At 62.9% G+C, this 18,480-nt stretch overlaps 1 protein-coding gene across 1 annotated transcript; it reads left to right on the top strand.

The window, feature by feature from the left end:
- Positions 1 to 655: 655 nt before the first annotated feature.
- Positions 656 to 18,149, top strand: CPNE7 (copine 7). The gene is given in 25 exon segments (XM_047789157.1): positions 656 to 1,140; positions 2,679 to 2,733; positions 2,736 to 2,856; positions 5,336 to 5,414; positions 5,609 to 5,683; positions 6,215 to 6,298; positions 6,663 to 6,678; positions 6,681 to 6,751; positions 7,004 to 7,101; positions 7,393 to 7,480; positions 8,293 to 8,399; positions 8,723 to 8,777; positions 9,214 to 9,226; positions 9,229 to 9,264; positions 9,336 to 9,395; positions 9,398 to 9,654; positions 10,495 to 10,586; positions 10,714 to 10,817; positions 12,372 to 12,617; positions 12,620 to 12,663; positions 12,928 to 14,387; positions 16,359 to 16,450; positions 16,541 to 16,636; positions 17,633 to 17,731; positions 17,882 to 18,149. Coding segments are annotated over 21 exon segments (2,058 nt in total). The 5' UTR covers positions 656 to 966; the 3' UTR covers positions 13,111 to 14,387; positions 16,359 to 16,450; positions 16,541 to 16,636; positions 17,633 to 17,731; positions 17,882 to 18,149.
- Positions 18,150 to 18,480: the final 331 nt, after the last annotated feature.

Here is an 18,480-nt window from a genome sequence, read left to right as displayed (position 1 = left end):
TCCCAGACCCCAGGGTCTTCTTCAGAGGCCTGCTGGCAAAGACCCAGCCCCGAGGAGCTGGAGCTCAGTGCCTGGTGCGCCCAAGACCTGGTCTCTGCTCCCTGGTCCTCGGGCCCCCTTCGCCTTAAATCTCCCTGTTCCCTCCCACCATGGCTTTTGGCCAGGTGTGGGCCATATTTTTAGGCAGAAATACGGGCTGGGAAGGGGTTTCTGCCCCTTCCACATGGCTTCTGAGCCAGAGTCGGGGTCCAGGGTGCGGGTGAAGCTCAGAGTGCAGTGGGGTCCCTGCCCTGGGGTCCAGGCCTGTTCGGATCTGGCTGCAGGAGCAGGTGTGGGAGGCCGCAGACCCTTGCTGGCCACAGTCCAGGCAACCCCCAGGACAGTACTAGAGGTTCCAGGCAGGCAGTACCCAACTTAGCGTCTCCAGCCCCAGCCCAGCCAGGTGCCTGCGTACAGAAGGCACCTACTACGTGCTTGTCGAGTGAGATAGTGCCTGGAGATGGGGTCAGGGAGCCCTGGTCGAGGCGCCGATTTGCTGCTCCAACCCGGACCTAGGCTCAGGGCAGCTGGGGGCCAACCCCCCGGGCAGATCCCAAGGCGCTGGGGCGGGGGGGGGGGATTGCTCAGTCAGGGAGGGTGCACTCGGCTAGGACCCCAAACCTATCTACCCCCTGGTGTGAGCCCGGCCAAAGCCAGGCAACCCTGGGGCTAGGGATGAAGGGGGGCTGAGGCCTCTGTGTGGGGCCCGCTCCTGCCCAACCCCACCCCTCCGTGGCCCCTTCCTCAGTCCCACCTGCCCTGCAGGCCCCGCGTGGAGCTACGTGTGCCCAGCTGGGCGGGCGTGCAGGGAGGGGAGTGCAGCCACACCTGGGCCGGCCATCATTTCCCTGTGCAGCCGCCGCGCTGATTCTCGGTCCGGGGCCCCGCGGTGCGCCCAGCCGGCCCCAGAGCGCTGGCGCTGGGAGCATGTGCGCCGGCTGGAAGCGTGGGGCGGCGGCGGCCCCCAGGGTGGTGCCGGCGCCCTGCGCCTCGAAGGTGGAGCTGCAGCTCAGCCGCCAGCACCTGCTGGACCGTGACCCACTCACCAAGTCCAACCCCAGCGTGGTGCTGCTGCTGCAGGCCCAGAGCCAGTGGGTGCAGGTAGGGGCGGGGGCGGGCCGGGCGGGGCTGAGCACAGGGCAAGGGTGGGGTTTCCAGGTTCAGAGATGCGTGCGCAGGAGCTGTGGGGAGAGGGAGTGCTGGGGCAGGCGGCTCCAGGCCCTGGCTGGAGGGCGCTGCAGGGGGCTTGCCTAAGGGACGCAGAGGGGACTGGGGAGCAGGGGCTTGGACTGTGGTCAGGGTCACCCTCCGGCTTGTGGGGCAACCAGGAGTGCCACTCCTCTGCCAGGTCCTCACTGACGAGGCAGAGGCTCCAGACCACGGGTCCGCAGAGCGGGCAGTGCAGCAGCAGTCCACAGGGTAGAGGGATGCAGCCGGCTTGGCGGGGGTGCTCTGGGAGCCCCAAGCCTCTCCCACCTGCAGGGCTCCTGGCCTGCCACCTCCCTCCTCCTGTTCCTGCAGACCCTGTCTTGGTCCGAGCCACCCCAGCATGGCCTGGCTAGAGTGGCACGTGTGGCCAGGGTTGGTCAGCTGGGGCCCGGTTCGCAAGCCTTGGGCACCTGGCTCTGGGCGCACAGCTCACGATGCCACCTTTCTCCCCTGGAAACCTCTGTCCCGGGTAGTGGCCTCCCGGAGGGCTGGTCAAGGCGACAGGCAGGGTGCTCTGCCAGGCACAGGGCTTTTCCCGTCTCCATCTCATGTGAGATGCGCAGCCTCACCTCGAGAAATCCGGGCGAGAGCAGGAGAGGTTGAGGGTTGAAGCCCCGGTGAGCTGGGGAGCAGGACCTTGGACCAGAGTCTGCCCCAGGCTCCAGCACTGTCCCTGCCACCCCGTAGCCCTCGGGGGCACTGTGGGGTGGTGGTAGGACCTGGGCTGGGGGTGATGCTGGGGACCACATCCAGGGCAGAACTGCTGAGGGGTGAGGAGTATGGGAGGCTGCCCAGAGCCAGCTCCCCGACCTGCTCTGCTCCCCCCGTTGTGATCTTGTTATCTCTGGACCACCAGCCTCCTGGGGCTGAGCAAACTCCAGTCCTGACCTTGGGGACAAAGGATGCTAAGAGGGACTCAACCCCCTATTAGCGGTTGAGACTTGGCTTGAGTGCTCCCTGGGGCATATGTCCCTTAGGGGTACACAGACACCCCCGTCAAGGATGTGGGAGTTCGGGGGACCCTGGAGAAGCCCACCTCCAAGCCCAGATTGTGCTTTGAGGGGTGAAGGGGCCCCAAGTTGGAGGAGAGAGCTGGATCTTGGGGTTATCTCTGCTGCCACCCCTCACCCAGCCTCCCTGCCCAGCTGGCTGCTGCTGGCCCGGATCTCTGCTCTGGCTAGCCCTGTCCAGGCTGCCAGCTGCCTGTCTCTTCTTGGGTGCCCTTGGACACCCCCTGGCCCCTGAGCTTCCCCATCCATGATGCGGGGATGGAGCAGGCCTGGCGGACGGCCGCACTCTGCAGTGGGCCAGGGAGGGAGGGCCTGGGTTCCAAAGAGAGACCCCCCCGCCAGGGGTGGTGGGTGGGGGCGGGGTCTTCCTTCCTCCAGGACCACAGCGGGCAGAGGGCTGGGAGAGGGCACCCCTCGCAGGTGGACAGAACCGAGGTGGTCCGGAGCAGCCTGCACCCCGTGTCCGCCAAGGCCTTCCGCTCCACTACTACTTTGAGGAGGCGCAGAGGCTGCGCTTTGAGGTCTGTGACACCCATGGGCCCGGCAGCCTCAGCTGCCAAGCCAATGACTTCCTGGGGGCCGTGGAGTGCACCTTGGGGCAGGTGGGCCCCGCCCCTTGGGAGGGAGGAGGGTGGAGGGGCTCCCGGTTGGTCCCGAGGGCAGCGGTGGCATGGGGCAGCTTGATTAGACTGCCCTTGTGGCCCAGGGACCACAGGGGTCCCTCTCGTGAGCACCCCAGCTCTGCCTGTCTCCAAGCTCCTCTTGGAAAACGTCTGTTTTCCAAAAAGCTCTAATTTTTGGTGTTTCCCTTGTGGCTCAGTGGTTAATGAATGCGACTAGGACCCATGAGGTGCGGGTTCGATTCCTGGCCTTGCTCAGTGGGTTAAGGACCCAGCGTTGCTGCGAGCTGTGGTGCAGGTTGCAGATGCGGCTCAGATCCCGCATTGCTGTGTCTTTGGCGTAGGCCGGTGGCTACAGCTCGGATTCGACCCCTAGCCTGGGAATCTCCATATGCCATGGGAGCAGCCCTAGAAAAGGCAAAAAGACCAAAAAAAAAAAAAACCTCTAATTTTTAACTGGGTAATTCGTTGGGCCAAAATTCAGAAAGTGTAACAGTCACGCCTCAGACCCTCTCCCTCCTGCCCCGTCCAGGTTCCTTAGCTCCCTCTGCAGAGATTTCTTCTTGCAAGAGCCAAGGGACGTGGAATTTTTCTCCGTGTATATTTTAAAACACAAATGAGTTCCCGCTATGGTGCAGTGGGTTAAGGGCCCAGTGTGGCCGCAGCTGTGGTTCAGATTTCACCCCTGGCCTGGGAACTTTTATGCCATGGGGTGGCCATGAAACACACACACGCACACACGACACACACTGCCCTGCAGTGCGCTTTTTTCACTCCCGTGACATTAGGGAGCCTTCCCCTTGTCACACCCCATGGCAGTGAACTGTGTCTTTAGGGGGCGGAGGGGTCATTCCTGTCGGCTCTTCCGTTACCACTGTAACAAGAGCCCCAGTTCTCAGCACTGTCAGACTGCTTAGCGCCAGGCCCTGTGCTGGTGCCCCACGTGTGGCACGTTAGTTGCCGTGAGCGCCATGGGGGCACTTTTCAGCTGGCCTGTGACTCACACGCAGTGGCTGTGTCACCCTTGACGAGCTGAGACAGTTGTAGACACCTGACCGTCACCCAGATCACAAAGGACATTTTCATCATCTGGCAGGTCCCCAGGCTCCTCTCAAGTCCTGCCCACCCCCCCCACCCCCCGTCTCGCCTGTTCTAGAATTTCATGTCAGGGGATCATACAGGGTGTTCTCATTTTGAGTGCAACGTCTTTGACTTAATGCGTGGCCTGTATGACGCATGCACATCGCCTGCCGTGCCCGCCGTCGGGTGAGAGGACCGAGATTTAGGGCACAGCCCAGCGGGAAATAGCAGCGCGGGCTTCCCCCCCGCTCTCGTGCGCGTGGAAGAGGAGGACACCCACAGGGACACACACGTGCGGTGCAGGCCCATGGACATGTGTACAGAGCCACGCGTGGGCACACCTAGAAAGACCCCTCTGCGGTCATCCCGACCAACTCACCAGGTCTGCAGGGCCGTGAGGGGCATCAGAGTCGGTGCCCAAAGGGGTGGGTGCCTGGCTTCAGATCTCAGAGGTGCGACCTTAAGCAAGTCCCTGACCTCTCCCTGAACCTCTGCTTCCTCTTCGGGAATCAGGGACCGTGACAACACGGGCCACCTCAGTGTGAGCTGGGGGCTGGCAGGATGCACTGCCATCAAAGCAGCGAGCCCACTGGCCCTAATAGCAGAGCCCGGAAGGGATCCTTGGAACAGGGGAGCCAGGGGCCTGGCACGGGCCGCCCTGGCCTCCTCCCACGCCCTGAATCGGTTTCTCTTGGGCACAGGACACCCCTGTGTGCTAGGGGCTGCCAGCCAGGCAGGCTCGGACCTGGGTCCCCTCCCACTTGTCTCAGCTCTCAGCCTGAGGGCCACGAGGGGCAGAATTGCCCTCCCTGAGGACTCTGTGTCTGCCAGCCAGGAGAGGGGATGTCCTCGCAAGGGGGCCCTGGTCTCCCAGCGGTGAAGGTGCTCAGACTCTGTCTCGCGAACTGACCAGCCTGAGAGCTGACCACTGGGGCCACGCCACACCCCTGTGTCAGCTCGGCTCCATGGGTCCTGGTGGGAGGAGGGGAGGCCTGGGCCGAGACCCCAGGGCAGGTTAGGGGCCTGGACAGGGCGGTGAGGGGGGCTGCACTGCCTGGGGGCCCGGTCCATGGAGGGCCTGGCACAGGTCAGCCCCCTGGCTGAGAGGCTCCCGGCCCATGTGTCCACATGGGCACTGGTTCAGCCGCGGGTCCCGTGCAGCGTGACCCTGGGCAGCGAGAGGGCTGAGGAGAGGGTGCAGTGAGGTGAGGGCGGCTGGCAAAGCGAGAGAGGTCCTTGCCAGGCCCTGGGTTGTAGATCTGAAGAGCCAGGCCCCTGCAGTGAATGGAGGCAAAGCAGAGGAGACAGGGAGACGGGGCGGGCAGGGCTAGGGTCCCCAGGGGAGTAGGCACGGACCCCTCCCCGATCCTCTGACATCCAAATCGTGGCCCAGAAGAAGGTGACCCAGGCACGGCTGCTGAAGTTTGGCGGGAATGCTGGCAAGTCCCCCATCACAGTGAGGCCCCGCCTGCCACCAGCCCCGCACCCCTTCCTCGCTCTGCCCTGGACCAGGGACGAGGCCCAGGCTGCTGGGGCCTCCAGACCCCTCCCCCAGGCCCAGTTGCATGTGGGGGTCGGCAGCCTGGACCCCGAGGGCCCGCGCGGGGCAGGGCCCCTCCTGCGCACCCTGGAGCCAGTACCCCCCGCCAGGTGACAGCCGAGGACGTCTCCGGGAATATTGGCTGTGTGGAGCTCTCCTTCCGGGGCAGGGAGCTGGACGACGAGGTGCGAGGCGTGCACTGGGGCACCGCTCCCCCCCGTGAGGACATGGGGACGAGCTGATTGTGTCCATGCGGAGTGAGAGCACTGAGCCTCAAGGCAGGGCTGTGCCCCTGTCAGGGTCCTGTTTTTGCCACTGCTGTCACTCTGCTGTGCGCTTCCAGCTGCGTCTCATTTCGTCCTCGCAGCCCCATGTGACACGGGCACACATGGTCTGTTTAGTGGTGGGGCCACGTGCTCAGCGAGCTCCCAATCCAGACAGTGGAGGCACTGAATCTGGACTCGGTTCTGGTCCTGTCGGATGCTCACATGGGGGCAGCAGCGGTCTGTGCAGGGCGTCCCCTGCTGCCTCCCCTGGATGGAGACGGAATGAGAGTTGTGGCCGGGAGAGGGGGAAACGGTGGGAGCCGGAGGCTGAGGCTGGGAGCTAGAGTGAGGGTGCTGGGGACCCAGGCAAGCTCCAGAGGGAGGCGAGGCCAGTGGCAGAGCCTGGACCCCGCCTTGCCAAGCACACCCCGTGCTGTGCCTTTTCTGCAGGACCTCTTCAGCAAGTCGGACCCCTTCCTGGAGCTGTACCGGATCAATGACGACCAGAGCGAGCAGCTGGTGTGCAGGACAGAGGTGAGGGGTCCCTGCCCAGCCCCTGGGGTGTGTAAAAGGACGAGGGACCGAACGAACCACCGCGGATCCTCCCGCCGGCCGAAGTGGTCTGGACCCCCAGGAACAACCTCCCCGCTTTGAACACGCAGCAGCCCGCCCCTCAAACAAGTTTCCGGTCATAGCAGCGGGAAAGCCTGTCCCTTTGAGAGAAATCAGCTTGAGTGAAAAAAAGCTATTTAAGGAAAAAGACGTCCAGGGGTCCAGGAATATGGGGGAAGTTATGAAGGTGGCTCAGGAAGAAACGAGCGTCGGCGACGCAGCTCTGGGCTCCCCGCATCCTGCCTGCAGCCTGAGGCGGGCCCCCAGCCCCCGCCGCTCCCCGCAGGTGGTGAAGAACGACCTGAGCCCACCTGGCGGCCTTTCAAGGTGTCTCTGAGCAGCCTGGGCCGCGGTGACGAGTCTCAGCCTCTGGAGGTGGGCGGGGCCGGGTGTTTGGGGCGGGGCCTGGGCTGGGGCGGGGCCGGAGCTGACGGGCCGGGCGGGGCCGGAGGGCGGCGGGGGGGGGCCGGGCGCTGCGGACCAGGCCAGTCCCAGGGGACCACACCTTGGCTGTGAAACGGGGTGTGTGTGGAGGGGTGGTGGGGAGGGGGCAGCCTGCGGGCGGGGACGTGGAGACGCGCAGGCTGGGGGCGGCGCAGGCGGGCTGAGGGGTCCTGGGCTCGCCAGGGCTTCGTCTGGGGTTATGACTCCCGCGGGAAGCACGACTGCTTCGGAGAGTTCTCCACTGCCTTCGAGGAGATGCAGAAAGCCTTTGGGGAGAACCAGGTGAGCGGGCCCTCCCTGCCCTGCCTGTGGGCGAGCCGGAAGCGCTGGCCCTGGGCTGGGCTGTCCCAGAAGCTGTGATGGCTTTAGAGAGAAGACCGGTGACGAGAGAAGACAGGCGGAGAATGATACCCGCTGGCCCAGCAGGGGGCTGGGGTCGGGACCCCAGGCCTGTGTGGAAGCTGGAGAAACGCCCTGCAGGGCGAGGGATTTCAGGCCCCACCCCCGGCCCCAAGGGTGGGTGTTGGGCGGTGGCGCTCGGGATGGGGGTCTCTGCCTGTCCCTGTCCCCCCGGCCCAGTGGGACTGTTTGAACCCCAAGTACAAGCAGAAGAGGCGCAGTTACAGGAACTCGGGCGTGGTCTTGCTGGCAGACCCGAAGGTGAGCCCCGCCCCCCCGCCCCCCGCAGGCCCTGCCCACACGCAGAGTGGGCGGGGCTTCCGCCCAAGCTCAGCAGAGAAGAGCAGGGCAGGGGGTGGCGAGCCCCTCCCTGAGGCCCCCCATTGGCAGATGGACCCTCAAGGGCTCCCATCCCGGAGGTCTGGGGGTCTGCGAGCGTGGAGGTGGGAGGGACGGGGGGGGAGGGGGAGACAGGCGAGAACAGCTGCGGGATGGGCATTCCGGCCACCTGAGCGCCTGAGAGGAGGGGACTGAGGCTGCCCTGGAGGAGGGCAGGTCCCAAGGGCCCCTCCCCACCCAGGTGGTCACTCGGAGCCTGGTTCGGTCCAGTGAGGCCCTTCCCTGTGGCCTCCACACTCCTCACTTGACAGAACAGCCTGAGGGAGGTGACTGGACGGGGGCACACAGGGACCTCAGCTCAGGGCTTGCTCCCCCCAGGCCCTGCCCGGGGAGGGTGGCAGCTGAGAGGATGTGCCTGGCCCTTGGCCGCCCCCTCACCCAGCCGGGTCCCCGCCCCTGGCTAGAGAAGGGAGGCGCCGAGATGATGGTGCTGGCCACAGGGGCCTGGGCAGCTCTGGGGCTGGCACACATCTGTTTTCCTCTGATCCCTCCCGCTCGACGCCAGGGCCTTGGGCTCACACCCCCATCTCCTGGCAGCACTGGGGACCACTCTGGGGTGGGTCCGCCTGGCCAGATGGCCCCCAAGCCCTGGTTTCCCTTACCTGTCAGACTGAGGGTGCAGGTGGGGAGGGACCCCAGCTCGTCACTCTGGGGCCTCTGCAGGTGGCGGTTGACTTCACCCTCGGAACAGCTGCTCCCTTCGCTATAGCAACTCCTTCCAGCCCAGCGAGTACCTGCAGGCCCTGGTGGCCGTGGGCGAGATCTGCCAGGACTACGACAGGTGCGCTGGCCTCCCCACCCCGGGCGCACCCCCGCTGTCCCCCTCACCTTCACACAGACACGGGCTTCCGAGTCCCACTGCACAGACCAGTAAACTGGGGCTGTGGGGGCCAAGCTCCCACACCGGTGGCTCTGCCCCTTGTCTGCGCGCATGCTGGGCAGCTCCTTTGTGGCTTTTTGCCTCAGTTTCCCCCATGTGGCTCAGGGTGGGGCCTGGCCCCCCCAAAAGGGTCAGCCTGGTCTCCTGGTTCTGTTGATGTCTCCCCCCCACACCCCATCCCCAGGAGACCAGGGCCCTGGGTGATGGGGCCACCTCTTTTTCAGCGACAAGAGGCTCTCTGCTTTGGGGTTTGGAGCCCAGATCCCTCCCAAGGATGAGGTAGGAGGCCTGGGTCCCGGGACCCTCTGGTTGCTGCCTCCCCCCTCCCCTGGGAGCCAGCTACCGTGTGATGGGCGGTAGACAGGGTTCAGGGACCAGCCTTCTGGCCAGAGGTCTGACCTTTGACCTCCCAGCACCAGTGATCCTAGGGCTGAAGATAAGCCCTGTGGCCCTGTCCGGAGAAGGGGGACATTAGTCCAGAATCCTCCAGTGAGAAGGGATTTTAACTGGCTTAAGCAGGAACTTGGCGGGGTTTATCCGCTAATGAAACTCAGAAGCTTCAGGTCTGGCTGGATCCAGGGCTGCAGTGATGCCCAGCACTGGTCTGTCTGTCCACCCTCTGTCCCCAGTGACTCCCGCCCATGGGAGCTCCGAACCTGCTGCCCCCAGTGGGTCAGGATAGACTGGCTGACCGGTCCTTTCTGTGCCCGGCCAGGTGTCCCATGACTTTGCATCAATTTCAGCCCGGAGGACGGTGAGTGTGAAGGTAGGAGCTCCAGGTGCCTGGGTTGGGGGTGGGGTGGCAGCGAGGCCGGCTCGTGCCCTTCCCCCCCGCAGGCATCCAGGGCATGGTGGAGGCGTACCAGCACTGCCCGCCCGGGGTCCAGCTGTATGGGCCACCAACGTGGCTCCCATCGTCTCCAAGGCGGCCTGCGTGGCTGCAGCTGAGGAATGCACCGGAGAGGCTTCTGTAGGTGGTGGGCGGGCACTGCGGGGACCGGGTGCCTTAGAAGGTGTGCCTGCTGTTGGGGAAGTGCGACCGGATGGGGGCTTGCAGAGGTTAACAGAGCAGCCCACGGGAGGCCCTGAGGCAGGGAGCGAGAGGCAGCTGGGTGACAGTGGGGCTGAGAGACCAGGAGGCCCCAGAGCCATTGGGGTAAGGTGAATTCTTGCCCTGGAGGCTGACTTGCGGACCCCACAGGCAGCCCCGATGTTTATGGTTCTCTTGGTCCTATTGTGCATACGTCGTTATTTTGTTTGCATGTGTTCTTGTTTGTTTTTTTTTTGCTTTTTGAGGGTTGCACCCAAAGCATATGGAGGTTCCCAGGCTAGGGGTTGAATCAGAGCTACACCTGCTGGCCTACACCACAGCCACAGCAATGCCAGATCCTTAACCCGCCGAGCAAGAGCAGGGATCGAACCTGCAACCTCATGGTTCTCTAATTGGATTCGTTTCTGCTGCACCATGACAAGAACTCCTGTTTGCATGTGTGTGTTTTTTTGTTTTTTGTTTTTGTCTTTTTTAGGGCCACATCTGCGGCATGTGGATGTTCCCAGGCTAGGGGTCTACTCGGAGCTACAGCTGCCGACCTCCACCACAGCCACAGCAACGTGGGGTCCGAGCCATGTCTGCCACCTACACCACAGCTCACGACAATGGGGGATCCTTAACGCACTGAGTGAGGCCAGGGATCGAACCTGCAACCTCGTGGTTCCTAGTTGGATTCGTTTCCGCTGCGCCATGATGGGAATGCCTGCGTGTGTTTTTAATTTGCACAAATAATACTGAGCTAAAGGCTGCATTCTACGCCACTTTTCATCCTGTATTGTAGATCTGCCCCTGCTGCTGTGGGCATGGCTTCTCTGTTGCTTTCTTTCAGATTTTTTTTGGAACAAAACCCTGAAAGGATGGAGGGAGAGCCGGCAGCTTTGGCGCCCTTCCCCGGGACCTCTCCTGTCCCTGCGTGTTCCTCTTTCCTCCTTCCCGCCGTGCGAGAGCAGGCTGACCGCCCCGGAGTCCTCCGGGTCCATCTGCTCATCTCCAGCCAGGACCCTGTGCACGGCCGCAGTTCGGCTCTCAGGCCCACAGTGAGGGTGGTTCCCTCCTCCCATCTCGCCCCCGCGTCTCTCTGTCCCCATCCCAGGCCCCGCGGTCCCATGTCCCATGTCCGGGGCCCCTGACCGATGGTTCCTCTCAGCCCTGCTCTGTCCTCAGGCCGCCCGTCACCGGAGCCATGCTCACCGCTGTTGCCCCTTCACCCCATCCCACCTCGATGCTGCGGTTCCTGAATGGCACCCTGGCACATGTACCAGTTTCGAGTGACTGGATTCAGATCCAGTGCCTTATAGAACATCCTGCGTCTGCCTTCGCCGCCCCAACGGTGGTGCCATTGCACTAGGATTTCTGGCGCAGGAAAGGGTCACGTTCGGTCATGTCCCCTTGTCGGAGCAAGTCTCCGACAGAGTTTCATTTGTAAACATTAGCGTAAACCCTGAAAGAGAGAAAATGGAGGCCAATGCCTTTGTCACACCTGAAACCCAGTGACAGTTCCCCGGTGTGAGATGTCCAGCCGCCTTGTCCACCAGCGATGGCTTTTCCAGGAGGAGAAGGGTTAAAGGTCAGGGCCTCGACCTGGCGGTGGGTGTGTCCTTTCTGCTGTGAGACCTCGGCTCCCTTGGTCCCCTGGCTCCCTTGGTCCCCTGCGTATGCCACGAGCGCCCCCGGAGTCTGCTGACCTTGCCTTTGGGGGCCCGCCCCTCCTGGCTCCTGCGAGGGTCAGAGTCTGCGGGGTGCTTGGGGTGCTCAGGTCTGGCTCTGGCCTTGCTGGGGCTCAGACCTTCCTCCCCGAGCAAGGTGGATGCGAGGAGACGCTGGGCGTGTGTCCCGGGCCCCCTTCCCGGTGCCTCCCGGATGTTTGCACCACCCACCTCCTCCTGGGGTGGCCCTGCCCCTCTGCTGAGGCCTCCCGGCGCCCTGACTGCAGTGGCCCAGAGCTGGCTGCTGTGTGTCCCGCTGGCCAGCACAGGGTTGTGAGATCTTGACGGGGGCGGGGGAGGGCGTGGGTTCTCCTGAAGAGGGGCCCTCACGCGGGACCTGAACAGGAGGCTGTGCACCCCATGATCTGGGGCTCTGAGCGGGGAGCCCCTGGCGTGGTGTCTCTTTTTCTTAGGAGACGCTGCAGTGCTGGCGCCCTTGGCCAGCAGCTGGACCTTCTGGTGGACTGCCCGGCCTTCCAGGGCTGGGGCTCCATGAGGTTCTTTCCTCTCTTAGGGGTTCCCTCTAGATTTTTAGTAGCGGCCCCAGAGTGGTTCGTTTTGTTTTGTTTTTGCTTTTTGAGGGCTGCCCCCGTGGCATAAGGAGATTCCTAGGCTAGGAATCAGATTGGCGCTACAGCTGCTGCCACAGCAACACCAGATCCGAGCCTCATCTGCAACCTACACCACAGCTCATGGCAACGCTGGATCCTTAACCCACTGAGTGAGGCCAGGGATCGAACCCGCGACCTCACGGATCCTAGTCGGACTCGCAACGACAGGAGTTTCGGGTTTTTTTGACCCTGGAAATGGGCTGTTAATAGAAACGGGTCCCAGGCTGCTTCTGCAGATGCCCGGGCACCTGGCCAGGCAGGGCCAGCATGGGCCCTCTCTACACTCTGTGGGAGCCTGGTGGGCCCTGGCTGCCCCACCTCGCTCTCTTCATCTGGGCGTGTCCGCCCCGGGTCAGAGGGAGCATGTGCTCAGGGTTTGTTAGGATCGTGTGTGTGTGTGTGTGTGTGTGTGTGTGTGTGTGTGTGTGTGTCTTACGCTTCTGCAAAGAAGCTTTTAGAAAAGCCTGGAGACCACGGTCACCCCCCCGCCCCCGGCCCACGTGAGGGGACAGAGCCGGTGGCAGACCTGGGGTCTGGGGGGAGCCGCAGCTGCCCCGAAGGGTCCACACGGCCCTCCCCTATCCCCCGCGATGCCACCTCCTGCTCATCCTGAGCAACGAGGCGGCCGCGTGGGAGGCTGTTGTGCGCACCTCGCACCCGCCTGTGTCCCTCCACGCCATGGGTGTGGGCGACGCGGATGTCGCTGACAAGCAGGTCCTGGACGGCGACGACGGCGCCCTGCGCTCCCCGCGGTCCAAGACATCGTGCCATTGGTGCCCTTCCGGGGGCTCAAGAGCGTGAGCGCCCCGCAGGCAGCTCCCCGGTGGCTTTCAAACATCCTGTGACGCAGTGAGAAACGCCCATCACGGGACACACTCACGGCCTCCCCCCTGTGCCCGGAGCAGGGGCCCGCCCGCAGTGCCAGCTGCAGGCTGGCTGCCCCAGACACGGTGTTGTTGTTGATGGGGAGGCGGCAGTGGGCACTGGTGGCTCTAGGGGCGGAAGCTGGGGTGTGCGCAGGTCAGGACGGAGGCTGGAGGCATCCCCCCCTCACCCGCCAGGTTTCCCCGACGGTGCTGGCCAAGAGCGTGCTGGCCGAGGTGCCCGGGCAGCTGGTTGAGTATTGCAGCCCCAAGGAGCTGCCTCCATGAGACCTCAGCGCCCACTGTGAGGCCAGGACTGTGTCCCCGTCTCTCTCCAGAGGCCTCCCTCCCCCAGCCCAGGCCCACCCCTGTCTCCTCTGACCCTGCAGCCCGGTGCTGAAGGCTGAGCCTCTGGGCTGGGTACGCCCAACCCTGCCCAGCCAGGCAGGCATGAGCGGTCCTGGAAGATGCCCGCTCTGCTCTGACCCTCCCGGGGGAAGAGGCAGCAGGCAGTGCGCTGTCTCTGAGAAGACCCAGCCTCCCAGACCCCTGGCCCTACGGCCAGAGCCAGATTCCTCCTTGTCCCGGCTGCCCCCGCCGTCTGTCTGCTCTCTCTGTGTCTGTGGGTCTGTGAGGGGCGGGCAGCTTAGGATAATAACGGGCTTATCCTGTTCTGGTGCTTTTCCTGCCCTCCCCAGCAGAGGCCTGCACCCCCTGGCGGCGGCGCTGCCCCTGTTCCCGCAGCCCCCCCACTGGAGCAGGAAGCCTCTGTCAGGCTCCCCAAGTCCTTCCTGCCTTGAGCCAAGGGCCATCCGGGAAGAAAGGGGCCGGGAGGGTGGTGCTTGACCTCAGGAAGGTCAGCCGGTGCCTGGGCTGCCCTGCCCCACAGCCGCCCTCAGCCTCTGCAGAGCTGGGCCCAGGTCTGGGGTTGCCATGCACTCGCTTTACCGGGATTCACTGGTGCTTTGTGCTGTGCGCTCTGTCGGGGAGGCGGGGGACCACCGGCCAGAGCCTCCCCGCCCCACCCCCACCGTGATTGCCCCTGAATGACCCTGTCTGGGAAAAACGGTCCAGGGCCCCCTCCCCTCCCTCCGTACCCACACCCTTCCGACCACCCATCCATGCTGGGGCCTATTTTTAGCTCCTGATGCATCTCCCATTAAGCGGGGGAAATGGGCGTCACCATGGTAACCTTGCCGCCGCCAAATCCAGAAGAGCTGATGCTGGTCTCTGTGGGGACACAGGACAATAGAGACGCAACCCCTCCATCCACGTCTGGGAGCACAGCAGGGTCACAGGGTGGGGGGTGGCGTCGTGGGTCCCAGGGGGAAGGCTGGACAAGGCCGGACACTTGCTGGGTGTCCTCGGGGGGAAAGCCCGCAGGGTCTGGTCAGCTGAGCCTCTGGGGAGGCCGAAGGCCCAGAGCGGTCAGCCAAGAGGAGTGGGGGTCGGGGCAGGGCCCTGGGGCAGCTGCAGGGCCCAGGACAGGGCCTCAGAGGGAGGAGCCCCAGCCTCTTTCCTCTCCGTCATCCAGTCACCTCTGCCAACAGGAGGTCGCGGGCAGCGGGCATGCAGCCCTCAGAAGGTGCCCTCCTGGGCCCAGAGCCGGTGGGATGGGAGAACCACAGGCAGCCAGCAGGCAGGCTGGGCATATGCAGGTGTGTGGGGGCCCCTGGGGGAGGTGGGTCCGGAAGACACCAGCCAGCTCAGCTGCAGGGAGGTGGTGATTTGGCAGCTGGCACCTAGCAACACTCAGAACAATTAGGTGACTTGCCCGGAGTGGCACAGCTGGCCAGCAGCAGGAGCAGGACCTCCAGAGCTGTGCGATTCCTGAATTTACAGCTTTGAGTCCGACATCCCCCATCAAGGGCTCTGGGACCCGGGAGGGTGCCCAGGTAATCACGCCCAGGACAGGGCGGTCAGAACCCTGGCAGCGGGTGTGGAGACCTGCAGACGAGACGGGCCCATCCGGCGCCCTGCCTGGGCCAGGAGCCTCACTCTTGCTCAGAAGAGCAGCTCACGTGGGTCCCCAGCAGGCAGACCTCGAAGGGGTGCCATGGCCTGGGACTACCAGGGAGGCATCTGGGAGTAATTGCTCTTCGGCCTCCAGCTCTCGGCTGGGAGCAGCCCCTCCTCAGAGGGTGGGTTTGGGGTTTGCAGAAGTGTGCAACGTCTTAGACTTCAGAACCTCTGTGTAGCTTTATTTATTTTTTTTATTTTGTATTTTTTTCCTTTTTTTAGGGCCACACCCACAGCATATGGAAGTTCCCAGGCTAGGGGGTCCAATCAGAGCTACAGTGGCCGGCCAACACCACAGCCACAGCAACACCAGATCCTTAACCCCACGGCGCCAGACCAGGGATTGAACCTGCATCCTCACTGTTACTAGTCAGGTTCATTTCTGCTGTGCTACAGCGGGAACTCTCCCTATGTTGCTTTTTAAATATCTCTGCTACTTGTAGTCCCAAGTAAAACAACCTGGAAATCACTCAGCACTCGCGTGTGGTTTCTGGAAAACAACTGCCGTTAGTAATGGCAGGTGTTGCTCTTGTGGGGAAAACCTCAGGGGCGGCTGGCTCAGCCTTGGTGAGCTGGGAAGGGCTCTCTGAGGACCCAGCATGTATGTGGAGACCTGATAAAGAGGAGTCAAGCAAGCCACTTCCAGGATAGAGTGACCTCTTAGAGCCACTCGGTGTATCCTCCTGTTTGGGACCATCAGACGCTCCCTATCAGCCCCTCAATTCCATCTGACTCCTTAGCTTGGTGGTCAGGGCCTGCCTCGGGCAGACCACAGGGATACCTTCAGGTATGGTGTGCTCCAGCAGCTTATCGACGTCTTCTTCTGATTCCAGGTCTCTGGCCTCATTGTTGAAATAAAACTTTTTTCTTCTTACAAAAGTGACTTGCGTTCATTGCAGGAAAATTAGAGGGAGTTCTTGCTGTGGTACAGTGGGTTAAGAATCTGACTGCAGGAGTTCCTGTCGTGGCGCAGTGGTTAACGAATCCGACTAGGAACCATGAGGTTGTGGGTTCGATCCCTGGCCTTGTTCAGTGGGTTAAGGATCCGGTGTTGCCGTGAGCTGTGGTCACGGCTTGGATCCCGTGTTGCCGTGGCTCTGGCGTAGGCCGGTGGCTCCAGCTCTGATTCAACGCCTAGCCTGGGAACCTCCATATGCCATGGGAGCGGCCCAAGAAATAGCAAAAAGACAAAAAAGAAAAAAAAAAAAAGAATCTCACTGCAGTGGCTTGGGTCCCTCTGGAGGCGCAGATTTGATCCCTGGCCCAGTGCAGTGGATTAAAGGATTTGGTTTTGCCCCTGCTGCAGGGTAGCTCGTACTTGTGAGTCACATTCTGCCCCTGGTCCGGGAACTTCCATAGGCTGTGGGTACAGCTCTAAAATAGAAAAAAAAAAAAATTAGAAGATTTAAATAAGCAGAAACAAAAAGTCAGCAGCTTATCCACCCCTTGTGGCAGTCGTGTGAGAACCTTGCCGTACCCCTGCACAGCTCCCTGTGAATATTCACGTGCCTGTTGTGCAGGAGACAGGGGTGTCCCTGGGGCGGGTGTCATGCCAAGAATGCATGGCCACCGCCCTTCACAGCTGCTGGTCCCCCTGATTCCCTCCACAGCCCTGGGAGGTCCGTGACCCCCATGCCTGGAGGTCGGTAACCTGCCTGGAGCTGAGTGAGAGGCCAAGTGTGGGGAGCTCCCCGGCAAGAAGGTAAGGAGAGGGCAGGAGGCCTGGGGTCCCTCCCCGCCAGCGGGGTCTCTTTCGCCATCATTTGGATGCCCCCGAATGTCCCTCACACAGGCTTCCCGGCCCTGCCGTTCCCGTGCCGGTGGCTCTGATCCAGCCGAGCCCGGCTTCTGCTTCCCTGGCCGCCAACTGCTTTGAGCGCAGCAGCAGGTGGGCGCTGAGCGGCTGAACATCAGATGGGAGGGGAGACACAGCCGGCGGGAGGCTGGCAGCATCCTCGCCTGGTGACTTGGCAGCACCGGTGGTCCCCTGCCACCCCGGGATCAGGAAGCACTGCCACCCGTTTTGCTTCAAGGGAAGAGACAGGCGCCGGCGGACCCTCTGCCCGGCTGCACAACCTCAGGGCCTCCAGTGTGAGCGGACACCCTGGCCCAGCCTCGGCTCCCCCTCGAGAGCTGGCAGGTTCACCTTCACCTTTAGAGTGGGTGCAGCCACTGGGTGACAGAGCTCTTCTCTGACCCACCCCTTCCCGCCAGCAGGGGCACCAGCATGTCTCATGACAGCCAGTGACAGGGGACATGGAGGGCCTGGGACGTGAGCCGGTGCTCAGCATCCCTGCTCACGGGAGCAATACCAGCCAGGGCCTCGGGGAGCCCCCAGCCCAGCCTGACCTCCGCCAACGTCAGGAGAAGCATCCAGGACCTAGATCGGGGCTGGGGCTGGACCTTTCAGAGTGGCCCCGGGCCCGCAGCTGGGGACCAAGCATATACGTCGCCCAACAACTGCACACAGATGTGCAGAAAGCGGGGGCCACAGAGAGGCCGTTAGAGGGAAGGCCTCTGGCTGAGCAGGAAGAGCGGGAAGGGGGCAGGCGGGAGGGGGCCCGGGCTGGGAAGACGGTGGCCTCGCCCTGAAGAAGCATCTTCCCCAGGAGGAACTCAGACTCCGTCTCCACTTGGAGCAAGGGGGGGACGCCTCCCATTTCCTGGTTCCCAGCAGGCTACGGGGGGGGGGGGGACATCTTCCTTCCCCCACCGCTCACACCGCGGCCCGGTCAGGGCTCCTCTGAGCTCAATGCAGGTGTGTCCGCCGCGCGTGCTCGCGCTCCTGGGGAGACAGACAGGCCCCGAAACACAACCGAAGCTTGCAGGCCGCCTCACTCTAGTGACGTCCCTGTAACAGACGCGAAGCCTCTTTACTCCCCAGGCTGCACGGCTGGGCTGCGGACCCAGAGCCTGAAGGCGACGTCGCTGCTGTGTCCTGTCCTGCAGAAAAGACGCTGAGCCGTGGGTCCAGCAACGCAAGGTAACATCTCCACGGTGCTGGGGAGCAGGGGGAACTCAGCTGCCTGGGGTTTGATGCATCAGATGCGTTTCAAGTTTTCTAAAAGATTTTGTCATTTAAACAGGATCCCATAAACGTGCTTTGTTTTGATAAACGATTTTCTTACACCAGATGTGCAGAGTCCACAGTCCTGGCAGAGCAGCCCTCTGGTCCACGTCACTCCTGGGACCTGTCAGATGCCCAGTACAGGCCCCCAAAACACCGCACGAAAGGCCAGACGTCGGGATGTTAGCTTCCACTAGAGGGCGCCCCAAACCCAGACTCCCAGAACCTGGTTCTGAGCTGGAAGGGTCTTGTGTAAGTTTGTGATGTGATGGTTTGATATATGTGTAGAGGAGTTCCCATCGTGGCTCAGTGGTTAATGAATCCAACTAGGAACCTTGAGGTGCGGGTTCGATCCCTGGCCTCGCTCAGTGGGTTGGGGATCCGGCGTTGCTGAGAGCTGTGGTGTGGGTTGCAGATGTGGCTCGGATCCCTCGTTGCTGTGGCTCTGGCGTAGGCCGGTGGCTACAGCTCGGATTAGACCCCTCGCCTGGGAACCTCCATATGCCTCCATATGTCCCTGCAGTCACCGTGCTCCGCCCTAGAGCCCAGAACTGACACTGGGCATCTGTGCCGTTTGACAGCAGCTCCCCACCCCCAGCCCCTGGCAGCCACCGTCCCACCGTCTGTTTCTGAGTCTGGCCTTTTAGATTCCACATATAATTGGG

This window comes from Phacochoerus africanus, chromosome 8 (genome assembly GCF_016906955.1).
Source record: "Phacochoerus africanus isolate WHEZ1 chromosome 8, ROS_Pafr_v1, whole genome shotgun sequence".
NCBI classification, from domain to species: Eukaryota; Metazoa; Chordata; class Mammalia; order Artiodactyla; family Suidae; genus Phacochoerus; species Phacochoerus africanus.
Note: the sequence above shows the minus strand (reverse complement) of the source record. Positions and strands in the feature narration are given on the sequence as shown.